Consider the following 13,985-nt stretch of genomic DNA (forward strand, 5'->3'; position numbering starts at 1 on the left):
CCCGACGATAAACTGTTGAATTTGTGTTTCGCAGGCAGAGCATTTCTTCACAAAGTGCGCCGTCCCTCGGGTGGACATTAAGCTGTTTACCATTCTAGTTCTGGCGGACGATATATCCCACAGTGTCTCTCACAGACAAGAGGCTAGTTATCACAAGCACCCCAAACAAATTGCAAATCCTTGTCCTGATTACTGCCTGGAGGGTAAAAGCAAACGACCCGTTGTAATCCTTTCCATGCGGCTGCTTTGGCAGTACCGAACCTGCCTTCCGAAAGAGGAGACAGGGTAAAAGGCACCATATTGACAGTGTGGCCATAGATGGACACAGCAATCAAGGAAATGAACAAACAGGAAAGGAGAAGAGCATGTGAAGAGGGTAAACACAGTAACCTACATGTTAGATGGTTAGGTTCGGTCGGGTTGGTAGAAAAGATCATACGTCGGTATAGGGTACAATATGAGATGGTGATACATCACCTGCTTGAAGCCTCAGGGGGATGGGTGTGATCAACAATCTCCGGAAGGAAATTCCACAGATGGGAGAATAGATAAACAAAAGAGGGGAGATGGGCAGAAAGCGTGCATTTTGTGAGTTTCACGAAGAGGGAATTACTGGAAGAAAGCTTATTTCTTGCTGGGTTAGGTTGAGAGAGCAGAGGGAGCTAAACCTAAGGAGAAGTGCTAAAAATTAGAGGCTGCAAAAAATGTTTTCAACATCATCCCGAAACAATTGGTCAAGTCCAAGGTCTCAGCAAGATGGCTCCTCTTAAACCTCAGTAATTCGCCATGAACAGCAACTTTTTATCTGTCATGTGGAATTATTAGCAAACCAAGAGAAATATACTCTCCATTGCTTCTTGGCATTTTTTTTGGGGGGGGGGGGTGAGGGGAAGATGACAAGTTTGAGAATTGATGGAATTTTGGATTCTTAAACTGCATATTCAAAACGAAGTTCCAATGTGAAAGAAAAAGCTGCTGTTACTAGTATAGATGTTCCGGTATGACTTTTATATCACCGGATGATGTTTACTGACATTTGCTGTTGGTTTCCCAACCACCCAAACCCCCACCCCTCCCCCAGTAGCTTCAACGGAGAACTCATTCCTGTTGCATACTAATATTTATATAACTACTCCAAAGTGTAACAGAGACCTTTGACCACAGTCTATTCAAGCTTAACTGCAATAATGTTTTGTACATCTGCTTTGTGAAAACTCCTGGTGCTTTAAAAAGGAGGAGCTTGTCAAATTTAACTTCAAATGATGAAGGGGGGAGTTGTCAAAATATTTTCACCTTTTCAAAAAGGTTCAGGACCAGAACCACGATTCTTCTATTCTAAAAACAAACTGCTCAATTTCCTTGCAAAGAACAAGTCCTTAATGGGGTGGGGTAGGGAGGGAGGGAGGTCAGGTCAGGTATGGGAGCATGCGGAGCAGCGCGTTGCTGCATCCACTTTCCGTCGATACTCCAGGGGCCTCCATCTCGCCGTCCCCCAGACAGATGCCTGGCCCATCCTTGAGATGCCGATCAACCTGCTGCAACCACGATGCACCTGGTTGGCCCATTGGCCTCCTTCACTTCACATCAGAATCTGGTGAGCAGGATCAGCGTCAGGAAAATGAGCCACATATCCATACAGCCGCAGCTGATGTCCACAGACTATATAGATAACAAATCTCAGCTGAGTCTCTCAGCAACCACTCATTGGGCACAATGTCTGACCAGTGATAGCCAAGGATTCCCCGAAGAGACCTGGTACCGAAGGAGTTAAGTCTCCATCTCAGATCCCTGGTCAGGGTCCAAGTCTCACATCTGTCAAGCAAGACTAGAAGCACCAAGGACTCAGATTTTCATCCGCCTGCATAGGTACCGGAAGCAACACGCCCCATGATCCAGTGAATCCATGACTCCCCAGGCCCGACCCAGACGTCAATTGACATTTGGCTCACAACAGGCAGATATATGAATATCACTGCCAAGGTAAGTGAATCTCTCCGTGACCTCAACATTCTCACCACAAACAGGTACAGACAAGATAGCAGCATCCAAGATGTCATTGATGTGGTGTACGAGGTGCAGTGGAACACGAGAAGCAAGAGTGTTAGCAGCAACTCCGCTTTATTGCGCGTCCTGATGTACATTCCTGCCACCCCTAGCGGGCGAGTCATGATATATGAAAACCCAATCAAGTGATACAGCACACTCCTCCCCTCGTAAAATGACAAGTCGAATGATGAAAGGACAATCATAACATGACCAACCGAAACCAATCAACACTCAAAATCCTCCAAGTACCACAGCCGCATCCTGACCCGCCTCGGACGGGCAGCTACGCCAGACAGCCCAGGCTCAGATGCCTCCCGGCTCGGTCGAGGTGACACCCTCGCCAGACTTGTGCCATCCGCAATAACAACCACCCCCGGCCGACCAGCCTGCCCGACGTCCTCGGGCAGGACTGAATCAGGTGAAGACCCCATGGGCGTCGGCACGTCGGCCCTGGCGATACGTCTGGCCACGGTGACATTACAGGTGGGGGTCCCACATCGCTCGGCCCGGGGGGGGTGGTGACGCTGAACAGCGATCATGCATTTGGTCCACGTGCCGCTTCCACACCTCCCCTCTAACAGTCCGCACCATGCAATTCGCCGGCCCCAGTACCACAGAGACCACAGCCGGCACCCATTTGGAACCATGGAAATAATCGCGCACCATTACCCGCTGTCCCACATCGAAACCGCGCAGCAGCATCAGACGCGACACCGCCCCACTCCCCGACCCTCCAGGTCGTAGCAAATCCAGTCTGGACCGCAATGCCCGTCCATAGAGACGAATGGCAGGAGAATCACCCGTGACAGGATGAATCGCGTTCCTGTAATGGAGCAAAAAGACATCGACCACCGTCTGCACAGGTGCAACACCCCCCCCCCTGCGCAAAGCCCGTTTCAACATATTAACAAACGACTCAGCCTGCCCATTCGTCTCAGGATGATACGGTGCGGACTTTAGATGTCGAATACCATTTTGACGCATAAACTCATCAAATACACCTGCGACGAACTGCGGACCGTTATCAGAGACCAGGATCTCCGGTAATCCTTTATTAGCAAAGATCGTCCACAGTTTCTCTACTGTAATGTTTGCTGATGTATGCTGCAATACTACAACCTCCGGCCATTTAGAGAATGCATCGATCACAATCAAAAACATTTTGCCATTAACCGGCACTGCAAAATCTACATGGACCTTCTTGAGGACCAGGCCCATCTCTGGGGTCGGCCATAGCCCTGAGGCTCGACGCGGGTTATCAGCATCTGTTTGACACGTGGCGCAATGCTTAACCAACTGCTCAATGTCTTTGTCCAACCCCGGCCACCACAACAGGCTACGAGCAAGACTCTTGGTCTTCACGACGCCAAGGTGACTGACATGCAGTTCTTCCAAACACCGCTGCCTGAACCTCGGCGGAATCACCGCCCTCATTCCCCACATAACGCACCATTGGACCAACGACAGCTCCGATGCACGCGACGTGAAAAGCTGAAATGCCGGTGTTGAAGGTAGATCGCTCCAATTCCCCGTAGAAATCGCCTGGACGACACGGGCGAGCACTGGATCATGAGCCAATTCCACCGCGACCTGTTTGGCCGTGACCGGCCCGCTTTGGACCTGGCCCAGCGCGAACACATCGACCCGGTCTGCCGACTCAGACGCAGCTGGACCCTCCGCACACGGCAAGCGTGGGAGCCCGTCGCAGTTAGCATGCTTCTCGGTGCTTCGGAACTGAATATCATAATCGTAAGCAGCAAGAAACAGACACCACCGCTGTATTCGCACGGCCGCTACCACCGGCACCCCACGTTCGGGTCTCAGGGTGAATTGAAGCGGTTTGTGATCCGTCTGCAAAGTGAAATGCCGCCCCAGCAGGTATTGATGAAACCTCCGAACACCCCAGACGAGGCTGAGAGCCTCGCGCTCGATCTGGGCATATTCCCGCTTTGCTGCGGACAGGGTCCAGGATGCAAAACAAACAGGCTGCTTGGAACCATCGTCCATCCTGTGGGAGAGCACTGCCCCAATGCCATATGCAGAGCTGTCGCATGCCAATAAGAGCGGACGCGCAGGCTCGTAGTGCACGAGGTCCGTATCCTCTGTGAGCAGCCGCTTGGCGCGGTCGAACAACGCCTGGTGTGCAGGCCCCCAGGCCCAGCGCTCGTCCTTCCTGAGCAACCGTGTTAACAGCGCAAGTCGTGAGCTGAGCCCGCGCACGAACCTTTGGTAATACTTGTCCATACCAATGAACGAGCGCAGCTGCGTCTTGTCGCGAGGCGGTGGCATGTGCTGAATCGCCTCCACCTTCCGAGGGCCTTTCACAGCCCTCCGCGTGATGATGTGCCCGAGGTATTCCAAGCGCTGCTTGAAGAACGCGCACTTGTCCCTGTTCAAGCGCAGGCCGCACGCTTCTAGCTTTGTCAGCACTTGGGCAATGTTCGCAAGGTGCTCGTCCGCCGTTTTTCCCGCAATGAGCACATCGTTCAGGTAGGTCTGAGCGGGCAGGCTAATGCAAACCTGATCCATGGCTTTCTGCCACAAGGCTGGGGCCGAAGCAATCCCAAAACAGAGTCGGGTATATCGATTGAGCCCTTGACACGTGTTGATTGTCAAAAACTCGCTACTCCCGGGTTCCATCGCCAGGTGAAAATATGCATCACGCAGGTCTAGCTTCGTGAAGTATCGACTCCCCGCCAATCGTGCATATATTTCATCTATTGACGGCAGTGGATATTGCTCCACGCTGAGCCCCGGGTTAACCATGGACTTGAAGTCCCCGCACAATCGGACGTCTCCATTCCGTTTCAGCACCGTGATGACCGGGGTGGCCCAATCTGAATACAACACCCGTTCGATCACTCCACAGGCCTCCAGCCTATCCAGTTCACCCTTGACCTTGTCCCGCAGGGCATACGGCACCGGTCGTGGTTTACAAAAACGAGGAACCACCCCCTCCTTCAGGAAGAGCTTTGCCTCTACCCCCTTGAGTTTCCCAAGGTCGTCGCAAAACAAACCTTGATGTCTTTGAAGAATCTTCTCCAACTGATCCTCCCACCGGCTCAGCACGGGTTGCACAAGGTGAACGGCGGCCCAGTCTAGCCTGATGCGGGACAGCCAGTCTCGGCCGAGGATAGACGGTCCCCTCCCCCGCACAAGGTACAACGGAAGCGCGGAGACCTGGCCTTGGTACCGCACGGACACGTCTGCCATCCCGACTGGCGTTATCTTCTCGCGGGTGTACGTGAACAGCGTGAGGTTTGACCTGATAAGCTTCAGGCCGTTGAGTCTACGCGAGGTCTGTTTGCCTATGATCGACACCTCCGCTCCCGTATCAACCTGAAACGTGATTGGCGTTTTGTTCACTTCAATTTCCACCGTCATCGGGCGCGCTGCCGCCGGGCCAATTGAAAACAGGCTCAACAACGGCTGCCGGTTCCGCCCCGGGTCGCCGAGGTTGCCTCGCACATCGCCGTCCATGACCTTAACGGTGGCCAGCGCCCCACGGCACACACACTTCAGATGACCCACCTTGTGACAATTTAAACACACGGTGCCTTTGTACGGGCACGCACGGCGCAGGTGTCGACCTCCGCATCAAAAACACGTCCGCGGGGTCACCTCGCTGCTCGTGCGGCCGCGCGGCGACGTCCGACCCGCACCGAAGGTCGTGCGTGCGACCCGGGGCGCTCGCGACCCCGCGTGGCCGGTGATGGCCCGGACATCTCCGCGAGTCTGCTCGACAGCTGTAGCAGTGCCGACCGCCGAGTCGAATGTAATGGCTTCACCCTTCAGCCGTAGAACCGCCGAAACCATCTTCGCATCTTGTAAACCAGCAATAAAACGATCTTTGAGCCGAGTTGGACGCTCCTCCGCCGTGAACTTGCATGCCACGGAAGAATGCTTCACTCGCGCCACGAAATCAGCGACGCGCTCCTCTGCACCTTTCGAGAGGCGATCGAACTGGTATCGAGCGAGCTGTAATGACATCTCCGGCGCGATGTGTGCTTTCATCTTCTGCACAATGTCCCGAAACGACAGCCTGTCATCACGGGGCTTGTCCGGTGCCACCAAATCACTCAGTAGTCGATAATACTCCGCCGTTCGCGAGGCGAGCAAGATCGACTTCTGTTTGCTCTCGTCGACCACATCATTCACGTGGAAATAGCATCCCAATTGTTCTGAAAACAATTCAAAGTCGTCTCCGACGAAAACGGGCACATGTCCGTTTTCAACCATCCTCGTCAGCCAACTGTGGTGTATGGGGTGCAGTGGAACACGAGAAGCAAGAGTGTTAGCAGCAACTCCGCTTTATTGCGCGTCCTGATGTACATTCCTGCCACCCCTAGCGGGCGAGTCATGATATACGAAAACCCAATCACGTGATACAGCACAATTGAAGGCCTGGATCTAAGTTTTAACCCAGCAAACGCATAATCCCAACATCTCCGACTCCTCGTTCAGTGCCTCGATGGTCCCCATAAGGATATCAAGCATCTCTGCAAAGATGACTGCATAATCTACAAAATCAAGGTCAGAGATCTTGGCATTCCCAAACGATGCTTGATCTCTCCAAAATCCTCTCCAGAATCCAGTCCATTCAAGCGCTGAAAAGTGTGGGGGCCAGTACACACCCCTAACATACTCTAATAACAACTGGAAATAAGTTGGAGATGGAACCACCACACCTCACAGCACTCTCAGCACCAGAGTATAGTTCAGAAATCAGATCAGTTTTGGTGGCACCCCACGAAGACCAAGAATCCTCCAGAGGGCATCTCGATTCACTGAATCAAATGCTTTGCAGAGATCAACATAGGCTGCAAGCAGTCCCTGCCGAAACTCTCGTCTGCGTTTGGTGAGGACCCGAAGAGCAAGGATATGGTAATGTTGCGAATCTGGAAGCCATGAGCACACAACATACAGGTCCTATAGCTCAGTTATTTTGATAAGTAAATGTGGATAGATAGCTCCCTGTCCCTTGTTTAATTGGTGAATAAATGTACATGCGCTGTGAAGTTATTTTGATAGTCAGGGTTTTCTTTTATTTTTACACCACCAACGACGCCAGCAACACCCTCACCTTAACCTCGCTCTGGCCGACGCCATGGTGGGCGGAGTTCAAGGAGGAGCCTCGCGGTGGCCCTCGACCACTCAGCATGCTACGAGCCGATCAGCCGCTCAGCCAATCAGACCCCGGGATGGTGAGAAAGGCAGTCCGCGTGACGTCACCAAGCCCCTGGGCCGATTGACGGACTTGCCGCTTGTTTTGGCCAATGACAGGGCGACGAGCGATTCTGCGCGCCAAAACCGTCCAGTGAGGGAGAGCGGGGAGGGTGGAGGCGGCCCCTCTCCCCCTAGAAAAGGGTGAATAAGGGTGCGGCGCGTTCGGACAAGAGATCCTCCTCTTCCTCCACGAGAGATCCTCCTCTTCCTCCACGAGAGATCCTCCTCTTCCTCCACGAGAGATCCTCCTCTTCCTCCACGAGAGATCCTCCTCTTCCTTCATGAGAGATCCTCCTCTTCCTCCACGAGAGATCCTCCTCTTCCTCCACAAGAGATCCTCCTCCTCCTCGACAAGAACTGCAAAGGTTGCGTGCCGTGTCTCGGTCGGTGAACCAGGAGAGAGAAATGGGTGACACGAGTGGAGATCGCGTTCGCCTCACACGCGAGAGGTCTGAATCCCGTCACCCCGCCAGCTCGAAGACCACACGAGGTGGACAGGTCCGAGGCAGGCTCTGGTCTTCCGCTCGCCTTTCCCTCCGAGCTGGAGGCCTCAATAAAGGCTGTGGCCACTGGTTCTTGGGTGTACGTGTGTGTGTGTGTGTGTGTGTGTGTGTGTGTGTGTGTGTGTGTGTGTGTGTGTGTGTGTGTGTGTGTGTGTGTGTGTGTTTGTGGCGCCAGTCTAATAAGTAAAACTGTTAAGTGCCTTGTACATTATTTGCATTTCATTCCTTCAATATTCGGTTAACTCTGCCTTCTTGCGTGCTCCCCTGCCCCATTATAAATAAATACATTTGTTAAATGTATCAGTTCATTGCTGTACTTCTTCCATTGGCTTAGCGTGACACGTGTTGGTGAATTATAAAGGCTGTTGCCGCTGTAATTGTACAGTCGGCCCGGCCTGATTCTGGTACTCTCCGCTCGGGGTACGGCTCGGATCCGGCTCGGTAATGGCCCGGATCGCGCAGATCCTGCCGAGGCTTAATTTCCCCGGTAGTTTGGACGACGTGGGTATTTAGGTAAATTGAAATTGGCAATCAACCCTATCCCACGTGGTCGACCTATTGGTGATCTTCGGTCCAATAAGGGACCCATCGGCTCCGGAGTTATCCGGGGTGACGACCTATAAATTCCGGGTGTTCGGTAGAGTCGACTCTGCAGCTCCATCTGGCGGTCATGCTCGCAGCCGATACCCTGGCCGCAACAGTAAACCGACATCTTTTCTGTAAAGCCCGACTGCTCTGGACGCTTGTGCTCAAGCAGATGGTGGCGAACCCTCTCAAGAATTATCCAAGCAAGGGCCTTGCCCAGCACTGAGAGCAGCGTCACCTCTCGTTAACTGTTGCAGTCCAGGCGATAACCCTTCCCTTTCCAGAGAGGGACAACAAGGCCCCACTTACAGGCAATTGGGATGATGCCTGTGCTCCAAACAGAGCACAGAACTGCATGCAACGACATGGATACAACATTTTCACCTGCCTTGAGAAGTTCAACATAGATGCCACAGATCCCAGAAGCTTTACTTCCTTTCAACTGGTTCACTGCAGCCTGTGTTTCCACAAATGAATGTGGTTCACAGTTGATTGGAGGGTCAGCAATAGGGATAGTTACACCCCTGATGTCCAACTGAACAGCTGGTGGGTCAGCCTGGTAGAGCCTCTGAAAGTAACCGGCCCAGGGTGTCTTCACTTCCGACTCCTCTGTCAAGAGCCCACCACCCTTCACTCTAACTGCAGTACACCGAGATATGGGCTTGGAGAAATGCAATGTACGATTTCCTCTGTAAGCAGGACGAGAATCTCTTGACCACAGGTGATGCTCTACCCCTTCATTGATTCCTCGCACATCGGCCTCCTTGTCCGCCTTCGGCGGATGTACCATTTTACGCCTCAACTCCCTGAACAGCTCAGCTTTTCCATTAAGCTTGGCCATGCGACTGGTCAATGGTCTCCAGTGTCCCTTGGGAGTCAAAGTTCACCTTCGCCTAATGGTGGGTTCCAAGACATCAACGAGAAACATCAAGTTGTCGATTCAAGACATCCACCACCCTGACACACACCACTGCAAACCACGACCCATGGTAGTCTTGAAGGCATTCCACAATGCTTCAGGATTCCCAAAATACCCAGACCCCACAAGTCTCCACTCAGCCTGTTCACAAACTCCTCAGCTACCCTCTCATCCTTGAGCTTGCCAACATCCAGCCTAGGCTGGGATGGTACCATTCTCCTGGATTTATGCTGCAACTTCAGAGTTGCTAGAGCAAGCCTGTGGTCGGTATTGAGGAACTGAGCACTCCGGTAGACCCTGCAGTTCTGAATCACCCTCTGTCAGCCATCAATGAGCACATGGTCAATCCCCTTTGCCACACCACCAGCATTGGAATCCAGTGATGAGCCTGTGGGCACTGAACCCATGAACCAGCCACCTGAAGTCTACGAATTCTTGAAAAGTCAAGGAACTGAGTGCTATTCTGGTTCACAGTTCCAGACCCATGGGGACTAGCACATGTCTCATAACCATCCCTCTCAGTGCCAGCCAATGCATTAAAATCCTCAAAGACTACAAGAGTATCTCCTTCAACCACAGACTCGAGCACGGCATAGAAGATCACCTTCACGGTGGGATCACTCGCCTCAGTCGGAGCATATACAGATACCAGGGAAATGACACCCAAGGATTGACAAATTCTCAGTCTCATAATATGCTCGTTGACCGGTATTGCCTCAATTACCATGGGATTCAGCTTATTGGACACAGCTTCAATTATAGCAATGCCTTGTGTATGGTAATCATTTGAGCGACCAGACCAGTGGTAGGTGTAACCACCCACCATGACCTCACCACTATCCGGTCGCCGAACCTCAGAGAGTGCTGCAATCCCGATGTTCAAATGCTGGAGCTCACATGATAGCAGAGACAGGTGATCATCCTCTCTTTGGGATAGGACATTCTAGGCACCCACATGAAGGGACCACCTCAGGTTAACCCGAGAAGACCACCGTATGGAGGACGACACCTCAGCACCACCCTGTAACACACCACTGCAATCCGATCCATGATGGTTACCCTGTGCTTTTCCTCCTGTCATCAAAGAACGGGGTCCCTAAGGCTTTGCCCCAATCTCCCTCCATATCCATATCCATACACCCTCCTCACCAGGAAAACTGGTGGGGGAGATGGTTTAGTTGCCGACAACCTGATCATGAAACGGGTCAATACAGGTGTACATGGTACCTTCAGCAAGTCACAGATCTGATCTGCCCTGACCTGAGTATATGACATAAGAGGTAGACCTTGTGACTTTTCCTTGTAAATACAGTTTATTTGAAAAGGAGATTGAAATACAAACTAGAACGGCACTCGGTAGAGTGCATCCCTCTGCCAGGCAGAACAGTTTACGTTTTGTGTCCTACTGATTGGCCGGATCACAATCTGGATCTTCACCAAAATCGAATCAATTCATCCTTGTCACCTACACAACTCATCCACGAAGTTTCGTCCGAATCCGTCAATATTTTATTGAGATATCCTGCTCACAGACAAACACTAACAGACAGACAGACAACAGGTGTGAAAACATAACCTTCGGTGGTGGAGGTAACAACTTCTTCACAATACAATACCCAATGTGAGCCTTTGTTGTGGAGGTTGACTTCCTGCAGCCACATGGCACTTGTTACTGCCAAGGAGTGCCAGTTGTGTGAACCATCAGGTGCTTGGTTTTTTTATTTTCTTAATTAGATGATATATCATGTCTTTGTGAAGACGGCCAAGGAACAAACATTTAGTGCTTTTCCAGTGGGGTAACACAGAGACTTATCTGAACGGATAGAGGCTGCAAAGTTATCTAATCACCAACTTTATCTGTCACATGTTCACTTTACCTACCTTCTGCTTTGTTTGTGCGTCCCCCCCCCCCCCTCAGGGAAATTGTGCATTTTGAAGTTCACACTTCGCTTCCTTGCACAATTTCACTATTTCTGTAATTGTAACCATTTATTTTTTCTCATCGCAACAATGTGATCATAGCACGTTGTTGTCGAATATGAAGAAGACACTCATTATGTTGAATGATGACTATTTTGAAGACTAAAAGGGTCCATCTCTTTCAGCAAATTCAATTCGCCGACCAGCAGTTTGAATTTCAAAGAAGACCCACCAAAAAAGGTCACCGTTCGTTGTCTCGCTCCATTTCCCAATCTTCCACCGATAGCTACAGTTCAGGTATGTAAAAGGTTTACAAAGAAAGTTGAAGTGGCGATGAGTAGTGGGGAGGGGGGGAGGTTAAGGGGTTTGTGGAGAACTTCAACAAATTTTGAGATAGGTTAATCAAACAACAGACTTTTGTGAATTGAAGAAGTTGGTTTTAATGAAGCTGCATAGTACTAACTTATCTCATGTTTCTGATGTGTACACTTTGAGCTTTCGTAAGATGTCCGTGTTCATTTATTGTGGTGCTGCTTTGACCTGTGCAGCGGCTTCTTACTCAGACAGCTCTGAAGATGAAATGACCCCACGAGAGAAACGGTGTGGTGAGGCTCGTGTACATGAGGACTTTTGTGTGAAAAACATTGGGCAGAGCGGATTTGGACGCCGTGAAGTGGAAATTGCGCAGCAAGGTATGAGCTTCATCAGATTAATGATAAGTCACTGCTGTGTAAGGGAGTGGGTACAGAGTTTGTGTGTGGGTGAAATATTCAATGTGATCAATTTTTGTAAGGGTTATGTGGAAATATATATACATATATATATGTATATATATGTATATATATATGTATATATATGTATATATATATATATATATATATATATATATATATATATATATATATATATATATATATATATATATATATATATATATATATATATATATATATATATATCGTGGACATAGACATTTGACGATCAAGATAGACTTTGTCTTGAAAGTAAAGAAGTGTTTCTGTGTTAACTGGGAGATTGTGAAAGTTAAAAATGGCGGTGATAGAGGTTTGCCTTGATGTGATGATGCAGAAATGCCTGCACTGATGGCACTGCGGAAACGAGCACAGGGTGACAAGCCGCTGGCTGGTGCCACCATCGTTGGCTGTACTCACATCACTGCACAATCTGCAGTAAATGCTCACACCTCTTCACTGCCCTGCATTTTGCGGCTGCGCCATTGCTGTCTTTTATGATGGACATTATTTGAAAATTGAACAGCTTTTATTGCTCGGTGTGTGCATGTGCATGTGTGTGTGCGTGTGTGTGTGTGTGTTTTTATCATCACAAAGGTACTTATTGAGACTCTTATTGCGTTGGGTGCTCAGTGTCGCTGGGCTGCTTGCAACATATTCTCAACTCAGAACGAGGTGGCGGCGGCCCTCGCAGCAGTTGGTATTGAACTTTTTGTTGAGCAAGATTGCATCTATTATCTGCTTGAACTCGAAAATATAATATAACATGACTTTTGTGCTTTAATGCTCTTAATTCTATCAACTCTCAGAAACTAAGGTTGAGCCTCATTAAAGAGCAGGTTGCAGGTCACCAAACATGTTCTGAAAATTTATCAATATGATTATATGTGTATTAAATAGTTGGATGCAAACTATTGTGGTTGCCTAACTATTGGGAAGTTTAATGAAATTTAACTCCGAAGTTGTTATTTCTCGAGACCGTTGAAAAAAACAGCCGTGTGCCCATATATGGATGGTGACGTCACGTTCTCCAAAAGAAAGCGGCACTCACTCACTCATTGAAGAAGTGTCCAGTTGAGCGGGCCGTTCTTATGCTTATTTTGAGCTTGCAACTGTCTGTATTATCCTTTTTTATTTTGAATTATTGAAGAACAAAGTTATTTGGATATTTGTACATCATGCCTCGTAAGTGTGTCGTCATGTTTTGCGAAAATGGCTGGAAAACGGGTAATCGCTCCCACCGATTCCCGAAGGAATCAAACATTCGCTGGCTGTGGATAAGATTTGTACAAACAAAACGGGCTAATTTTCTCCCAAATAAAACGGGTAAAGAGGACCCTTTGGATAGACTTGTCATTTGTTGTGACCATTTCACAGCCGAGGATTATGAAGGCAACACAATGAGTGAGCTCGGTTTCAAAACAAGCATGACGCTGTGCCCACCATTCAGCCTTCTCCTCAGCTGGCTCCTGCTTCATCTTCTCACACTGTGTCACCTCTCAAGGATTGGGGCATTGTGTTTATCTATAAATGCGCATAAGAATTCGAGAAATTATTAGAATAGAGTAAGTCATCACTATCCGGAAGTCCGTACGTTGTAACCCGTAATTGGGAACGCGGCTGAGAATCTCTTCCCCAACGGCCACGCCATCATCACTTTTGCTGGGGTCAAGCTCAGCTGTCAGAAAGACTTCAACACCAAGGGTCCATTATTGATTCATTCTATTTCTGACTCTTGAGTGACTAGAAGGTTGGTGGTGGTCGTATGGCAGCTTAGCTGCAGGGGAGGCTATAATTTCTTGAAGCGCGACTGTGTCGCTGATGCAGTGCCCCTCTACCAGTACACACACTGGAACTGGTACTCATTTCGCCGACCTCGGAAGGATGACAGGCTGAGTCAACCCCCTGGTGTATTAATTCAGCAGCCGACGGGGCTTGAACTCAGGACCCGAGGATCCCAAGCCACCACCCTAACCACTGAGCCAACACCAGGCTACTAGAGGGTTAAAAAAATTATTATATCAAGTCACAGAC

The 13,985-nt window shown here is 49.8% G+C and overlaps 1 protein-coding gene across 4 annotated transcripts in view; it reads left to right on the top strand.

Annotated features, from left to right (window-relative positions):
* LOC147013831 (S-adenosylhomocysteine hydrolase-like protein 1) overlaps positions 1-13,985 on the top strand; it is a 102,275-nt gene that overhangs the window by 49,631 nt on the left and 38,659 nt on the right. For 2 of the 4 annotated variants that reach the window (XR_015050519.1, XM_085851099.1), the window contains exons 2-5: positions 11,385-11,496; positions 11,748-11,891; positions 12,289-12,389; positions 12,549-12,651. Coding sequence is in view for 3 of the 4 variants with exons in the window: in XM_085851099.1 (XP_085707225.1) it covers positions 11,385-11,496; positions 11,748-11,891; positions 12,289-12,389; positions 12,549-12,651 (460 nt within the window). In the remaining variant the exon portion in view is untranslated. The remainder of the gene's footprint in view (positions 1-11,384; positions 11,497-11,747; positions 11,892-12,288; positions 12,390-12,548; positions 12,652-13,985) is intronic. The other 2 variants (XM_085851100.1, XM_085851101.1) reach the window with 2 other exon arrangements.

The sequence above is a fragment of the Eptatretus burgeri genome, chromosome 13, assembly GCF_056783735.1.
Source record: "Eptatretus burgeri isolate ZD-2024b chromosome 13, Ebu_testis_v1, whole genome shotgun sequence".
Taxonomy (NCBI): domain Eukaryota; kingdom Metazoa; phylum Chordata; class Myxini; order Myxiniformes; family Myxinidae; genus Eptatretus; species Eptatretus burgeri.